The 17,911-nt window shown below is 49.8% G+C and overlaps 1 protein-coding gene across 2 annotated transcripts in view; it reads left to right on the top strand.

Annotated features, from left to right (window-relative positions):
* SASS6 (SAS-6 centriolar assembly protein) overlaps positions 1-17,911 on the top strand; it is a 147,027-nt gene that overhangs the window by 88,475 nt on the left and 40,641 nt on the right. For both annotated transcript variants that reach the window (XM_063940067.1, XM_063940066.1), the window contains exon 12: positions 68-165. In XM_063940067.1, coding sequence (XP_063796137.1) covers positions 68-165 — 98 coding nt within the window. The remainder of the gene's footprint in view (positions 1-67; positions 166-17,911) is intronic.

The following is a 17,911-nucleotide window of genomic DNA, read 5'->3' as shown; positions in this document are numbered from 1 at the left end:
CGTAACTTAGTTTTGACATCTGTTCTGTAGCTAAACATAACTAATTTGCCATGATACCTTTATGCAGTTATTTCCTGGTTAAACAAGCAACTTAATGAGAACCAAAGTGTGAGTTCCAATTCAACCAGCGCCCCCTTCAGGACAACTATGTCATCCAGCCAAATGGTGAGTCATTTTCTGAGCTATTAAGTCACACATACTTTCATTATTAAGGCTATTTATGTCCTGTTCATAGTCATTCCACATTTCTCTGACGTCCTAGTGGATGCTGGGGACTCCGTCAGGACCATGGGGAATAGCGGCTCCGCAGGAGACAGGGCACAAAAGTAAAAGCTTTAGGATCAGGTGGTGTGCACTGGCTCCTCCCCCTATGACCCTCCTCCAAGCCTCAGTTAGATTTTTGTGCCCGGCCGAGAAGGGTGCAATCTAGGTGGCTCTCCTAAAGAGCTGCTTAGAGTAAAAGTTTTGTTAGGTTTTTTATTTTCAGTGAGTCCTGCTGGCAACAGGCTCACTGCATCAAGGGACTTAGGGGAGAGAAGTGAACTCACCTGCGTGCAGGATGGATTGGCTTCTTAGGCTACTGGACACCATTAGCTCCAGAGGGAGTCGGAACACAGGTCTCACCCTGGGGTTCGTCCCGGAGCCGCGCCGCCGACCCCCTTGCAGATGCCGAAAAGTGAAGAGGTCCAGAAACCGGCGGCAGAAGACTTTTCAGTCTTCATAAGGTAGTGCACAGCACTGCAGCTGTGCGCCATTGTTGTCAGCACACTTCATAGCAGCGGTCACTGAGGGTGCAGGGCGCTGGGGGGGGCGCCCTGGGCAGCAATGATAGTACCTTATTCTGGCTAAAAATACATCACATATAGCCCCTGGGGGCTATATGGATGTATTTAACCCCTGCCAGGTCTCAGAAAAACGGGAGAAGAAGCCCGCCGAAAAGGGGGCGGGGCCTATTCTCCTCAGCACACAGCGCCATTTTCCCTCACAGAAATGCTGGTGGGAAGGCTCCCAGGCTCTCCCCTGCACTGCACTACAGAAACAGGGTTAAAACAGAGAGGGGGGGCACTTATTTGGCGATATGACTATATATATTAAAATGCTATAAGGGAAAAACACTTATATAAAGGTTGTCCCTGTATAATTATAGCGTTTTTGGTGTGTGCTGGCATACTCTCCCTCTGTCTCCCCAAAGGGCTAGTGGGGTCCTGTCCTCTATCAGAGCATTCCCTGTGTGTGTGCTGTGTGTCGGTACGTGTGTGTCGACATGTATGAGGACGATGTTGGTGAGGAGGCGGAGCAATTGCCTGTAATGGTGATGTCACTCTCTAGGGAGTCGACACCGGAATGGATGGCTTATTTAAGGAATTACGTGATAATGTCAACACGCTGCAAGGTCGGTTGACGACATGAGACGGCCGGCAAACCAATTAGTACCTGTCCAGGCGTCTCAAACACCGTCAGGGGCGTTAAAACGTCCTTTTACCTCAGTCGGTCGACACAGACACGGACACTGACTCCAGTGTCGACGGTGAAGAAACAAACGTATTTTCCTTTAGGGCCACACGTTACTTGTTAAGGGCAATGAAGGAGGTGTTACATATTTCTGATACTACAAGTACCACAAAAAAGGGTATTATGTGGAGTGTGAAAAAACTACCTGTAGTTTTTCCTGAATCAGATAAATTAAATGAAGTGTGTGATGATGCGTGGGTTTCCCCCGATAGAAAATTATTGGCGGTATACCCTTTCCCGCCAGAAGTTAGGGCGCGTTGGGAAACACCCCTTAGGGTGGATAAGGCGCTCACACGCTTATCAAAACAAGTGGCGGTACCGTCTCCAGATAGGGCCGCCCTCAAGGAGCCAGCTGATAGGAGGCTGGAAAATATCCTAAAAAGTATATACACACATACTGGTGTTATACTGCGACCAGCGATCGCCTCAGCCTGGATGTGCGGCGCTGGGGTGGCTTGGTCGGATTCCCTGACTGAAAATATTGATACCCTTGACAGGGACAGTATTTTATTGACTATAGAGCATTTAAAGGATGCATTTCTATATATGCGAGATGCACAGAGGGATATTTGCACTCTGGCATCAAGAGTAAGTGCGATGTCCATATCTGCCAGAAGTTGTTTATGGACACGACAGTGGTCAGGTGATGCAGATTCCAAACGGCACATGGAAGTATTGCCGTATAAAGGAGAAAAAGACAACGTCTTTTCAGCCTCAGTCCTTTCGTCCCCATAAGGGCAAGCGGGCAAAAGGCCAGTCATATCTGCCATGGGATAGAGGAAAGGGAAGAAGGCTGCAGCAGGCAGCCCATTCCCAGAAACAGAAGCCCTCCACCGCTTCTGCCAAGTCCTCAGCATGACGCTGGGGCCGTACAAGCGGACTCAGGTGCGGTGGGGGGGGTCGTCTCAAGAGTTTCAGCACGCAGTGGGCTCACTCGCAAGTGGACCCCTGGATCCTACAAGTAGTATCCCAGGGGTACAGATTGGAACTTCGAGACGTCTCCCCCTCGCAGGTTCCTGAAGTCTGCTTTACCAACGTCTCCCTCCGACAGGGAGGCAGTAGTGGAAACAATTCACAAGCTGTATTCCCAGCAGGTGATAATCAAAGTACCCCTCCTACAACAAGGAAAGGGGTATTATTCCACACTATATTGTGGTACTGAAGCCAGACGGTTCGGTGAGACCTATTCTAAATCTGAAATAGTTGAACACTTACATACAAAGGTTCAAATCAAGATGGAGTCACTCAGAGCAGTGATAGCGAACCAGGAAGAAGGGGACTATATGGTGTCCCGGGACATCAGGGATGCTTACCTCCATGTCCCAATTTGCCCTTCTCACCAAGGGTACCTCAGGTTCGTGGTACAGAACTGTCACTATCAGTTTCAGACGCTGCCGGTTGGATTGTCCACGGCACCCCGGGTCCTTACCAAGGTAATGGCCGAAATGATGATTCTTCTTCAAAGAAAATGGACGATCTCCTGATAGGGGCAAGGTCCAGAGAACAGTTGGAGGTCGGAGTAGCACTATCTCAAGTAGTTCTACGACAGCACGGGTGGATTCTAAATATTCCAAAACCGCAGCTGTTTCCGACGACACGTCTGCTGTTCCTAGGGATGATTCTGGACACAGTCCAGAAAAAGGGTTTTCTCCCGGAGAAGAAAGCCAGGGAGTTATCCGAGCTAGTCAGGAACCTCCTAAAACCAGGAAAAGTGTCAGTGCATCATTGCACAAGGGTCCTGGGAAAAATGGTGGCTTCTTACGAAGCGATTCCATTCGGTAGATTTCACGCAAGAACTTTTCAGTGGGATCTGCTGGAAAAATGGTCCGGATCGCATCTTCAGATGCATCAGCGGATAACCCTGTCTCCAAGGACAAGGGTGTTTCTTCTGCGGTGGCTGCAGAGTGCTCATCTACTAAAGGGCCGCAGACTCGGCATTCAGGACTGGGTCCTGGTGACCACGGATGCCAGCCTGAGAGGCTGGGGAGCAGTCACACAGGGAAAAAATTTCCAGGGAGTGTGATCAAGTCTGGAGACTTCTCTCCACATAAATATACTGGAGCTAAGGGCAATTTACAATGTTCTAAGCTTAGCAAGACCTCTGCTTCAAGGTCAGCCGGTATTGATCCAGTGGGACAACATCACGGCAGTCGCCCACGTAAACAGACAGGGCGGCACAAGAAGCAGGAGGGCAATGGCAGAAACTGCAAGGATTCTTCGCTGGGCGAAAAATCATGTGATAGCACTGTCAGCAGTGTTCATTCCGGGAGTGGACAACTGGGAAGCAGACTTCCTCAGCAGGCACGACCTCCACCCGGGAGAGTGGGGACTTCATCGGGAAGTATTCCACATGATTGTGAACCGTTGGGAAAGACCAAAGGTGGACATGATGGCGTCCCGCCTGAACAAAAAACTGGACAGGTATTGCGCCAGGTCAAGAGACCCTCAAGCAATATCTGTGGACGTTCTGGTAACACCGTGGGTGTACCAGTCGGTGTATGTGTTCCCTCCTCTGCTTCTCATAACCAAGGTACTGAGAATTATAAGACGTAGAGGAGTAAGAACTATACTCGTGGCTCCGGATTGGCCAAGAAGGACGTGGCACCCGGAACTTCAAGAAATGCTCACAGAGGACTCATGGCCTCTGCCGCTAAGAAGGGACTTGCTTCAGCAAGTACCAGGTCTGTTCCAAGACTTACCGCGGCTGCGTTTGACGGCATGGCGGTGGAACGCCAGATCCTAAGGGAAAAAGGCATTCCGGAAGAGGTCATTCCTACCCTGGTCAAAGCCAGGAAGGAGGTGACCGCAAAACATTATCACCACATGTGGCGAAAATATGTTGCGTGGTGTGAGGCCAGGAAGGCCCCACGAAGAAATTTCAACTCGGTCGATTCCTGCATTTCCTGCAAACAGGAGTGTCTATGGGCCTCAAATTGGGGTCCATTAAGGTTCAAATTTCGGCCCTGTCAAATTTCTTCCAGAAAGAATTGGCTTCAGTTCCTGAAGTCCAGAAGTTTGTCAAGGGAGTATTGCATATACAACCCCCTTTTTGTGCCTCCAGTGGCACTGTGGGATCTCAACTTAGTTCTGGGATTCCTCAAATCACATTTTAAACCGCTCAAATCTGTGGATTTGAAATATCTCACATGAAAAGTGACCATGCTGTTGGCCCTGGCCTCGGCCAGGCGAGTGTCAGAATTGGCGGCTTTGTCTCACAAAAGCCATATCTGATTGTCCATTCGGACAGGGCAGAGCTGCGGACTCGTCCCCAGTTTCTTCCTAAGGTGGTGTCAGCGTTTCACCTGAACCAGCTTATTGTGGTACCTGCGGCTACTAGGGACTTGGAGGACTCCAAGTTGCTAGATGTTGTCAGGGCCCTGAAAATATAGGTTTCCAGGATGGCTGGAGTCAGGAAAACTGACTCGCTGTTATCCTGTATGCACCCAACAAACTGGGTGCTCTTGCTTCTAAGCAGACGATTGCTCGTTGGATTTGTAGCACATTTCAACTTGCACATTCTGTGGCAGGCCTGCCACAGCCTAAATCTGTCAAGGCCCATTCCACAAGGAAGGTGGGCTCATCCTGGGCGGCTGCCCGAGGGGTCTCGGCATTACAACTCTGCCGAGCAGCTACGTGGTCGGGGGAGAACACGTTTGTAAAATTCTACAAATTTGATACCCTGGCTAAAGAGGACCTGGAGTTCTCTCATTCGGTGCTGCAGAGTCATCCGCACTCTCCCGCCCGTTTGGGAGCTTTGGTATAATCCCCATGGTCCTGACGGAGTCCCCAGCATCCACTAGGACGTCAGAGAAAATAAGATTTTACTTACCGATAAATCTATTTCTCGTAGTCCGTAGTGGATGCTGGGCGCCCATCCCAAGTGCGGATTGTCTGCAATACTTGTACATAGTTATTGTTACAAAAATCGGGTTATTATTGTTGTGAGCCATCTTTTCAGAGGCTCCGCTGTTATCATGCTGTAAACTGGGTTCAGATCACAGGTTGTACAGTGTGATTGGTGTGGCTGGTATGAGTCTTACCCGGGATTCAAAATCCTTCCTTATTGTGTACGCTCGTCCGGGCACAGTATCCTAACTGAGGCTTGGAGGAGGGTCATAGGGGGAGGAGCCAGTGCACACCACCTGATCCTAAAGCTTTTACTTTTGTGCCCTGTCTCCTGTGGAGCCGCTATTCCCCATGGTCCTGACGGAGTCCCCAGCATCCACTACGGACTACGAGAAATAGATTTATCGGTAAGTAAAATCTTATTTTATCTTTATTTCTCTGACGTCCTAAGTGGATGCTGGGACTCCGTAAGGACCATGGGGAATAGCGGCTTCGCAGGAGACTGGGCACAACTAAAAGAAAGCTTTAGACTAACTGGTGTGCACTGGCTCCTCCCACTATGACCCTCCTCCAGACTTAAGTTAGAATCTTGTGCCCGGCTGAGCTGGATGCACACTAGGGGCTCTCCTGAGCTCCTAGAAAGAAAGTATATTTAGGTTTTTTATTTTACAGTGAGATCTGCTGGCAACAGACTCACTGCAGCGAGGGACTAAGGGGAGAAGAAGCGAACCTACCTGACTGGAGATAGTTTGGGCTTCTTAGGCTACTGGACACCATTAGCTCCAGAGGGATCGAACACAGGACCCGACCTCGATCGTTCGGTCCCGGAGCCGCGCCGCCGTCACCCTTACAGAGCCAGAAGCAAGAAGTGGTCCGGAAAATCGGCGGCAGAAGACCTCGGTCTTCAACAAGGTAGCGCACAGCACTGCAGCTGTGCGCCATTGCTCCTCATGCACACCTCACACTGCGGTCACTGATGGGTGCAGGGCGCTGGGGGGGGGTGCCCTGAGCAGCAATATAAACACCTTGGCTGGCAAATCATCACAATATATAGTCCCAGGGCTATATATGTGATAAATTACCCCTGCCAGAATTCCTGAAAAAAGCGGGAGAAAAGTCATCCGCAAAAAGGGGCGGGGCTAACTCCCTCAGCACACTGGCGCCATTTTTCCCTCACAGCTCCGCTGGAAGGATCGCTCCCTGGCTCTCCCCTGCAGTATCAAGCTACAAAGGGTAAAAAAGAGAGGGGGGGCACTAAATTTAAGCGCAGTATAACTTATATAGCAGCTATAAGGGGAAATAATTCAGTTAATCCCTGTATTATTATAGCGCTCTGGTGTGTGCTGGCATACTCTCTCTCTGTCTCCCCAAAGGGCTTTGTGGGGTCCTGTCCTCTGTCAGAGCATTCCCGGTGTGTGTGGTGTGTCGGTACGGCTGTGTCGACATGTTTGATGAGGAGGCTTATGTGGAGGCGGAGCAGATGCCTATAAATGTGATGTCACCTCCTGCGGGGCCGACACCTGAGTGGATGGTTATGTGGAAGGAATTACGTGACAGTGTCGACTCCTTACATAAAAGGTTTGACGACATACCGAATATGGGACAGCCGGCTTCTCAGCCTGTGCCTGCCCAGGCGTCTCAAAAGCCATCAGGGGCTCTAAAACGCCCGCTACCTCAGATGGCAGACACAGATGTCGACACGGATACTGACTCCAGTGTCGACGACGATGAGACTAATGTAACTTCCAATAGGGCCACACGTTACATGATTGAGGCTATGAAAAATGTGTTGCACATTTCTGATGTTACCCCAGGTACCACAAAAAAGGGTATTATGTTTGGAGAGAAAAAACTACCAGTAGTTTTTCCTCCATCTGAGGAGTTAAATGAAGTATGTGAAGAAGCGTGGGCTTCCCCCGATAAGAAACTAGTAATTTCTAAAAGGTTACTAATGACGTACCCTTTCCCGCCAGAGGATAGGTCACGTTAGGAAACATCCCCTAGGGTGGATAAAGCGCTCACACGCTTGTCAAAGAAGGTGGCACTACCGTCTCCGGATACGGCCGCCCTAAAGGAACCTGCTGATAGAAAGCAGTAGGCTATCCTGAAGTCTGTGTATATACACACACAGGTATTATACTGAGACCAGCTATTGCTTCAGCATGGATGTGCAGTGCTGCAGCTGCGTGGTCAGATTCCCTGTCGGAAAATATTGATACCCTAGACAGGGACACTATATTGCTAACCGTAGAGCATATTAAAGACGCAGTCTTATACATGAGAGATGCACAGAGGGATATTTGCCGGCTGGCATCTAAAATAAGTGCAATGTCCATTTCTGCCAGGAGAGGGTTATGGACTCGGCAGTGGACAGGTGATGCAGACTCTAAAAGGCACATGGAAGTTTTGCCTTATAAAGGTGAGGAGTTGTTCGGGGATGGTCTCTCGGACCTAGTTTCCACAGCAACAGCTGGGAAGTCGGCATTTTTACCCCATGTTCCCTCACAGCCAAAGAAAGCACCGTATTATCAGGTACAGTCCTTTCGGCCCCATAAGGGCAAGCGGGTTAGAGGCGCGTCCTTTCTGCCCAGAGGCAGAGGTAGAGGGAAAAGCTGCAGCATACAGCCAGTTCCCAGGAGCAAAAGTCCTCCCCCGCTTCCGCTAAGTCCACCGCATGACGCTAGGGCTCCACAGGCGGAGCCAGGTACGGTGGGGGCCCGTCTCAAAAATTTCAGCGATCAGTGGGCTCGCTCACGGGTGGATCCCTGGATCTTTCAAGTAGTATCTCAGGGGTACAAGCTGGAATTCGAGACGTCTCCCCCCCCCCGCCGTTTCCTCAAATCTGCCTTGCCAACAACTCCCTCAGGCAGGGAGGCAGTGATAGAGGCAATTCACAAGCTGTATTCCCAGCAGGTGATAGTAAAGGTGCCCCTACTTCAACAAGGACGGGGTTACTATTCCACAATGTTTGTGGTACCGAAACCGGACGGTTCGGTGAGACCCATTTTAAATTTGAAATCCTTGAACACATATATAAAAAAATTCAAGTTCAAGATGGAATCGCTCAGGGCGGTTATTGCAAGCCTGGACGAGGGGGATTACATGGTATCACTGGACATCAAGGATGCTTACCTGCATGTCCCCATTTACCATCCTCATCAGGAGTACCTCAGATTTGTGGTACAGGATTGTCATAACCAATTCCAGACGTTGCCGTTCGGTCTCTGCACGGCTCCGAGGGTTTTTACCAAGGTGATGGCCGAAATGATGATACTCCTTCGAAAGAAGGGAGTTTTAATTATCCCGTACTTGGACGATCTCCTGATAAAGGCGAGGTCCAGGGAGCAGTTGTTAGTCGGGGTAGCACTATCTCGGGAGGTGCTACAACAGCACGGCTGGATTCTAAATATTCCAAAGTCACAGCTGGTCCCTACGACACGTCTACTGTTCCTGGGGATGGTTCTGGACACAGAACAGAAAAAAGTGTTTCTCCCGGAGGAGAAGGCCAAGGAGCTGTCATCTCTAGTCAGAGGCCTCCTAAAACCAAAACAGGTGTCGGTGCATCACTGCACGCGGATCCTGGGAAAGATGGTAGCTTCCTATGAAGCAATTCCATTCGGCAGGTTCCATGCAAGAACCTTTCAGTGGGACCTGTTGGACAAGTGGTCCGGATCGCATCTTCAGATGCATCGGCTGATAACCCTGTCTCCAAGGACCAGGGTGTCTCTGCTGTGGTGGCTGCAAAGTGCTCATCTTCAAGAGGGCCGCAGATTCGGCATACAGGACTGGGTCCTGGTGACCACGGATGCCAGCCTTCGAGGCTGGGGGGCAGTCACACAGGGAAGAAACTTCCAAGGACTATGGTTAAGTCAGGAGACTTTCCTACACATAAATATTCTGGAACTGAGGGCCATTTACAATGCCCTAGGTCAGGCAAAACCCCTGCTTCAAAACCAGCCGGTACTGATCCAGTCAGACAACATCACGGCGGTCGCCCATGTAAACCGACAGGGCGGCACGAGAAGCAGGACGGCGATGGCAGAAGCCACAAGGATTCTCCGATGGGCGGAAAATCACGTGTTAGCACTGTCAGCAGTGTTCATTCTGGGAGTGGACAACTGGGAAGCAGACTTCCTCAGCAGGCACTACCTCCACCCGGGAGAGTGGGGACTTCATCCAGAAGTCTTCCAACTGATTGTAAACCGTTGGGAAAGGCCACAGGTGGACATGATGGCGTCCCGCCTAAATAAAAAGCTAGAAAGATATTGCGCCAGGTCAAGAGACCCGCAGGCGATAGCTGTGGACGCTCTAGTGACACCGTGGGTGTACCGGTCGGTTTATGTGTTCCCTCCTCTTCCTCTCATACCAAAGGTACTGAGGATAATAAGGAGAAGAGGAGTAAGAACTATACTCATTGTTCCGGATTGGCCAAGAAGAGCTTGGTACCCGGAACTTCAAGAAATGATCTCAGAGGACCCATGGCCTCTGCCGCTCAGACAGGACCTGCTGCAGCAGGGGCCCTGTCTGTTCCAAGACTTACCGCGGCTGCGTTTGACGGCATGGCGGTTGAACACCGAATCCTGAAGGAAAAGGGCATTCCGGAGGAAGGCATTCCTACGCTGCTTAAAGCTAGGAAAGAAGTAACCGCAAATCATTATCACCGCATATGGCGAAAATATGTTGCGTGGTGTGAGGCCAGGAAGGCCCCAACGGAGGAATTTCAGCTGGGCCGTTTCCTGCACTTCCTACAGTCAGGGGTGACTATGGGCCTAAAATTGGGTTCCATTAAGGTCCAGATTTCGGCTCTATCGATTTTCTTCCAGAGAGAACTGGCTTCACTACCTGAAGTTCAGACTTTTGTTAAGGGAGTGCTGCATATTCAGCCCCCTTTTGTGCCTCCAGTGGCACCTTGGGATCTCAACGTGGTGTTGGATTTCCTAAAGTCACATTGGTTTTAGCCACTTAGCCACGTGGAAAGTGGTCATTTTGTTGGCCTTGGCTTCGGCCAGGCGTGTATCAGAATTGGCGGCTTTGTCATGTAAAAGCCCTTATCTGATTTTCCATATGGATAGGGCAGAATTGAGGACTCGTCCCCAATTTCTCCCTAAGGTGGTATCAGCCTTTCATCTGAACCAACCTATCGTGGTGCCTGCGGCTACTAAAGACTTGGAGGCTTCCAAGTTGTTGGACGTAGTCAGGGCCCTGAAAATTTATGTTTCCAGGACAGCTGGAGTCAGAAAGACTGACTCGCTATTTATCCTGTATGCGCCCAACAAGTTGGGTGCACCTGCTTCAAAGCAGACTATTGCTCGCTGGATCTGTAGTACGATTCAGCTTGCACATTCTGCGGCTGGACTGACGCATCCTAAATCAGTGAAAGCCCATTCCACGAGGAAGGTGGGCTCTTCTTGGGCGGCTGCCCGAGGGGTCTCGGCTCTACAACTTTGCCGAGCAGCTACTTGGTCGGGGTCAAACACATTTGATAAATTCTACAAGTTTGACACCCTGGCTGAGGAGGACCTAGAGTTTGCCCATTCGGTGCTGCAGAGTCATCCGCACTCTCCCGCCCGTTTGGGAGCTTTGGTATAATCCCCATGGTTCTTACTGAGTCCCAGCATCCACTTAGGACGTCAGAGAAAATAAGAATTTACTCACCGGTAATTCTATTTCTCGTAGTCCGTAGTGGATGCTGGGCGCCCATCCCAAGTGCGGATTGTCTGCAATACTTGTATATAGTGTTTGTTTAACTAAAGGGTTATTGTTGAGCCATCTGTTGAGAGGCTCAGTTGTTATCATACTGTTAACTGGGTATTGTATCACGAGTTATACGGTGTGATTGGTGTGGCTGGTATGAGTCTTACCCGGGATTCAAAATCCTTCCTTATTGTGTCAGCTCTTCCGGGCACAGTATCCTAACTGAAGTCTGGAGGAGGGTCATAGTGGGAGGAGCCAGTGCACACCAGTTAGTCTAAAGCTTTCTTTTAGTTGTGCCCAGTCTCCTGCGGAGCCGCTATTCCCCATGGTCCTTACGGAGTCCCAGCATCCACTACGGACTACGAGAAATAGAATTACCGGTGAGTAAATTCTTCTTTTTCTCTTTCATCCATCTGGGGAACGCTGCGCACTTACTGATGGGGTAGAGTGTGTGGGAAGGGAGTTTGGCACAGAACCTATAAAAACTAACTCCTCCCCCCTCTAACCCCTCCCATATCCAGCCTGACCGTTTTAGTTTTGTGACTGAGGAGTACAGGCACCAATTTTTTTTTTTAACTATAGATTTTAGTTAGGTTTCTTTTTGTTTAATTTCAGTTTTCTTATATACTTAGTCCCTGTATACAGGTGACAAGTATAAAAGGAGTGGGGTTAGTTAGTTAAGGAATTTCCCACTCTACAGGGCCTCTTAAGAAGCCACCATACTACGAGTCACTGGGGCTTACTTATTCCGGTACTGGTAGGACAGCCACAACCTGCTTGGGCAGTGTTGGGCTGTTACTCAAATTAATATACAGTATGTATTGAGTTCACTGTATGTGTGTCATAGCGTACACATATTAAGGGGGCGCTTGTGTATTTTTCCATTGTCCGGTGCATCACTTCAAGGAGGCAGCGGACTGTTTGCTTGTAAGAGCTGACGGAGCGGTTCAGTCCCGCTTAGTGTTCCTTCTAGGATGATGAAGGGGCAGGGCGCCGGAGTTCGGGGGCACATTGGCGCGCGCGGTCATGCAGATTAGGGGGCGTGGTCCCGTCCCCCCCCCCCCCCCCCTGTCATTTTAGTGGGCGGTACGGCCCACAGACGCTGCTATAGAGGGCATCTGTGGCCGTTGACGTCACTGTTGGGGGCGTGCCCAGCACCTTCGTCGGTGCTGGGCTTCCCCCAGCTCTCTCCCAATGCGTGAATGGATGCCGCGCGCATGTGCACGGCATCTTTACACGCTGGGAGGGCAGGAAGCAGGCGGCTGTTCTAGCAGGGCGCCGCAAAAGGGGCAGGGCGGGGTTTGCCTTCTAAAAAACGGGCACCCTGCTAAAACAGCCTAGAGTGAACACTACCCGCTGCCGCCGCTAGTTTCACCGGAGCCGTGTCCCTCAGTTCAGACGCAAAAGTCCTTTTCCTGAAGGGACTGTAGGTAGCAGAGGTCCGTTTCCTGAAGGGGCAGTAGCCGCAGCGGGACGCAGGAGGGAGGTACCGTCTTCCCACCCAGCAGCGTCTTCACACCTGCCTTCCTCATTCTGTAGGGGGGCGGGACTGCGCTGCAAAGGCCATCTTCTCCACGCTGACTGAAGGGACACAGTGGGGGATGCTCCAGCACACAGCACATTATACACCGGGATTCCAGCGCCTCACCGTGTTTAGTATAGACTGGGAGCAGCAATTAGCAAGTATTGCAGTGACCCTGTATTATTGTACAGCTGTTTCCTATGTTGTGGAGCTAGTTTAGTTGATCAAGGCACTAGGTTCTTCTATTACTCACTCTGTGATTTATACAGGCGGGGTACATATCATTACAACACATAATTAGTGGATAATTCTATTATAGGTTTAACTCTCTATAAGACTACTGTTTCTTTTTTCTTATTATTTACTTATTGTTTACTTAATGGACCACTGGTAGGATTTCACAGAGAATGGCCAGTAAACCGGACAAATCTGCTAAAGGGAAAGCAGCCTCAGCTGTGTATTTTGCCTGTTCTCAGTGTGGCTCTAAACTTTCAAAGGGTAAAACGGATCCTGGTTCTCTCTGCACTGCATGCTCCGTGACGCCTGCTGTAGAGCAGCCTGGTGGGTCTACAGATCAGTCTATTCCTCTGTGGGCCAGTAACATTGCCAATGCTATTGCTGATTTGCGTCGGTCCCAGTCAGGTGCTGATTCAGGTCAATCTGCTGAGGAGCCACCATGGGTAAGAAATATGGGCAAAAGTCTTTCAGACTTGACACAATCTATTCGCAAAATTGTGACTGCTTTGAGCTCAGCGGCCACTAAGCGACAGCATCCGCTGCCCGCTATCGCCTTCCCAGGAGAAGAGTTAGATTCGGTAGCCACCCCTCTGGAAGAAGGTGAACTGGATTCTGAGTGGGAGGATACTTCCGCTTGAGAAGAAGAGGAGGTGTCTACAAGCTCAGGTGTCAGGTTATTGCTAGAAACCATACGTCAGACTCTTAATCTTCAAGATACGGTAGAGGCGGAGACTTCGACAGCCTTTTTCAAGCGACAGAAAGGACAAGTAGCTGTCTATCCTTCGTATATACATTTTGCAGATATTTTGAAAGAACCTTGGCTTAAGCCGGATTCACGCTTTCAGACTCCTGAAAAATTGAGATTTCTCTTACGTCCTAGAGGATGCTGGGGTCCACTTTAGTACCATGTGGTATAGACGGGTCCACCAGGAGCCATTGGCACTTTAAGAATTTGAGAGTGTGGGCTGGCTCCTCCCTTATGCCCCTCCTACCAGACTCTGTTTAGAAAATTTGCCAGGAGGAGCCGGTCACAGCTAGGGGAGCTTTCCTGAGTTTTCCTGATAAAAGTTATTTTTTAGAGTTTATTGTTTCTCTTACGTCCTAGAGGATGCTGGGGACTCCGTAAGGACCATGGGGAATAGACGGGCTCCGCAGGAGACATGGGCACTTTAAGAAAAACTTTAGGTATGGGTGTGCACTGGCTCCTCCCTCTATGCCCCTCCTCCAGACCTCAGTTTACTACTGTGCCCAGAGGAGATGGGTGCATTACAGGGAGCTCTCCTGAGTTTCCTGAAAGAAAGTATTTTGTTAGGTTTTTTATTTTCAGGGAGCCTGCTGGCAACAGACTCCCTGCATCGTGGGACTGAGGAGAGAGAAGCAGACCTACTTCTGTGAGTTTCAAGGCTCTGCTTCTTAGGCTACTGGACACCATTAGCTCCAGAGGGAGTCGGAACACAGGTCTCACCCTGGAGTTCGTCCCGGAGCCGCGCCGCCGTCCTCCTCACAGAGCCGGAAGATAGAAGCCGGGTGAGTATGAGAAGAAAGAAGACTTGAAAGGCGGCAGAAGACTTCAGATCTTCACTGAGGTAACGCACAACAGTTAAGCTGTGCGCCATTGCTCCCACACAGCACACACAAACGGCAGTCACTGTAAGGGCGCAGGGGGGGTGCCCTGGGCAGCAATATAACCTCATTTTCTGGCAAAAGTAGATATATACAGCTAGGCACTGTATATATAAAGAGACTCCGACAGTTTTTTATATATTTTAGCGGGACAGAAGCCCGCCGCTGAGGGGGTGGGGCTTCTCCCTCAGCACTCACCAGCGCCATTTTCTCCACAGCACAGCGCTGAGAGGAAGCTCCCCGGACTCTCCCCTGCTTATGCACAGTGAAAGAGAGTTTTAAAGAAGGGGGGGCACATCATTTGGCACAAAAATAAAGATTACAGCGCTATCTGGGTAACATATTGTGTGTTTTATCCTGGGTCATGTAGCGCTGGGTGCGTGCTGGCATACTCTCTCTCTGTCTCTCCAAAGGGCCTTGTGGGGGAACTGTCTTCAGATAAGAGGATTCCCTGAGTGTGTGGTGTGTGTCGGTACGCGTGTGTCGGCATGTCTGAGGTAAAAGGCTCTCATAAGGGGGAGGTGGAGTTAATGACTGTGGGGTCTCCGTCGGCAACACCGCGTGGATATGTGGAATGTTTTAGTGCTAATGTGAATTTATTGCACTGAGTCTAGGGAATGTACAGGCGTCAAACCCTGCCTTTCCCCTATGTCACACGCCCACTATCCAAAATAGTAGACATTGACGCCGACGCGGATTCTGACTCCAGTGTCGACTACGATGATGCAAAGGTTACAGACAGAATTGGCAAATAGTATTCAATATATGATTATTGTAATAAAATTTGTTTGCATATCACAGAGAAACCCCCTGTCCCCGACACGAGGGTACACATGTATAGGGTAAAGAAACCTGAGGTAACCTTTCCCCCATCTCATGAACGAGTTATTGAAAAGGCTTTGGAATCTCCAGACAAGAAACTGCAGATTCCCAAAAGGATTCTTAGGGTGTATCCTATCCCGACTAAGGACAGAATACGGTGAGAATCTTACCCAAGGGGGGAAAAAAGCGTGGACACGCTTATCCAAAAGAGTAAAGCTGCCATCCCAAGATATGGCTACCTTCAGGGATCCTGCTGATCGCAAACAGCAGGCTACCTTAAAGTCCATTTACACACATTCTAGTACCTTACTCAGACCGGCAATAGTGTCGGCTGGAGTTTGTAGCGCTGTAGCAGCGTGGATAGGTACCTTATCGACGGAAATTGATACCCTGGATAAGGGTACCATTTTATTAACCCGGGGTCATATTAACGATGCTGTCTTATATATGAGAGATGCTCAAAGAGACATTGGCCTACTGGGTTCTAGAATCAATGCTATGTTGATTTCTGCTAGACGAGTCCTATGGACCCGCAATGGACAGGTGATGCCGACTCAAAGAGGCATATGGAGGTTTTACCTTCCATAGGAATTGTTTGGGGAAGGTCTCTCGGACCTGGTCTCCACAGCTACAGCTGGTAAATCAAAATTTTTGCCTTATATTCCCTCACAGCCTAAGAAAGCACCACATTATCAAATGCAGTCCTTTCAGTCACAAGAAACAAGAGAGTACGAGGTGTGTTCTTTCTTGCCAGAGGTAAGGGCAGAGGAAAAAAAAAAAAAGAAGCTGCACAACACAGCTAGTTCCCAGGAACAGAAGTCCTCCCCGGCCTCTACAAAATCCACCGCATGACGCTGGGGCTCCGCTAAGGGAGTCCGCCCCAGTGGGGGCACGTCTTCGAATTTTCAGCCACATCTGGGTTCACTCACACATGGATCCCTGGGCAATAGAAATAATTTCTCAGGGTTACAAGCTGGTATTCGAAGAGGTGCCTCCTCGCCGGTTTTTCAAATCGGCCCTGCTGACTTCTCCCCCAGAAAGGGAGATAGTGGTAAATGCAATTCACAAATTGTATCTTCAACAGGTGGTGGTCAAGGTTCCCCTACTTCAACAAGGGAGGGGATATTACTCAACCCTGTTTGTAGTCCCAAAACCGGACAGTTCGGTCAGACCCATTTTAAATTTAAAAACCCTGAACGTATACTTGAAAAGGTTCAAGTTCAAGATGGAATCGCTCAGGGCGGTCATCGCCAGCCTGGAAGGGGGGATTTTATGGTATCTCTGGACATAAAGGATGCGTACCTTCATGTTCCCATATACCCACCTCATCAGGCGTACCTGAGATTTGCGGTACAGGATTGTCATTACCAATGGCTTCGGCTAGGCGAGTATCGGAATTGGCGGCTTTGTCTCATAAAAGCCCCTATCTAGTTTTCCATATGGATAGAGCGGAATTGCGGACCCTCCTCAATTTTTGCCTAAAGTGGTGTCATATTTTCATATGAACCAACCTATTGTGGTGCCTGTGGCTACACAAGACTTGGAGGATTCCGAGTCCCTTGATGTGGTCAGGGCTTTGAAAATTTACGTGGCCAGAACGGCTAGAGTCAGAAAAACAGAAGCACTGTTTGTCCTGTATGCAGCCAACAAGGTTGGCGCTCCTGCTTCAAAGCAGACTATTGCTCGCTGGATCTGTAACACGATTCAGCAGGCACATGCGACTGCTGGATTGCCGTTACCAAAATCGGTCAAGGCCCATTCCACTAGGAAGGTGGGCTCGTCTTGGGCGGCTGCCCGATGGGTCTCGGCACTACAGCTGTGCCGAACTGCTACTTGGTAGGGTTCAAACTCCTTTGCAAAGTTCTATAAGTTTGATACCCTGGCTGAGGAGGACCTCCTGTTTGCTCAATCGGTGCTGCAGAGTCATCCGCACTCTCCCGCCCGTTTGGGAGCTTTGGTATAATCCCCATGGTCCTTACGGAGTCCCCAGCATCCTCTAGGACGTAAGAGAAAATAAGATTTTTAAACCTACCGGTAAATCTTTTTCTCGTAGTCCGTAGAGGATGCTGGGCGCCCGTCCCAAGTGCGGACTACTTCTGCAAGACTTGTATATAGTTTTGCTTACATAAGGGTTATGTTATAGTTTTCATCGGTTTTGGACTGATGCTATGTTGTTTTCATACTGTTAACTGGTTAGTATATCACAAGTTATACTGTGTGATTGGTGTGGCTGGTATGAATCTTGCCCTTGGATTAACAAAAATCCTTTCCTCGTACTGTCAGTCTCCTCTGGGCACAGTTTCTCTAACTGAGGTCTGGAGGAGGGGCATAGAGGGAGGAGCCAGTGCACACCCATACCTAAAGTTTTTTTTAAAGTGCCCATGTCTCCTGCGGAGCCCGTCTATTCCCCATGGTCCTTACGGAGTCCCCAGCATCCTCTACGGACTACGAGAAAAAGATTTACCGGTAGGTTTAAAATCTTATTTTTACAGGGAGGCTGCTGGCAACAGCCTCCCTGCAGCGAGGGACTGAGAGGGGGAGCAGTGTCCGCCCTGCGGGGTCTGAGCCAGTGTCTCCGCTGACTGGACACTGAGCTCCAGAGAGGTCTGATCGTTCTCCGCCACAGGGAACCACTCGCCCCAGCAGCATGCCACC

Source organism: Pseudophryne corroboree, chromosome 9 (assembly GCF_028390025.1).
Source record: "Pseudophryne corroboree isolate aPseCor3 chromosome 9, aPseCor3.hap2, whole genome shotgun sequence".
Taxonomy (NCBI): domain Eukaryota; kingdom Metazoa; phylum Chordata; class Amphibia; order Anura; family Myobatrachidae; genus Pseudophryne; species Pseudophryne corroboree.
The sequence above is the reverse complement of the archived record's forward strand: the minus strand, read 5'-3'. Positions and strand labels throughout refer to the sequence as shown.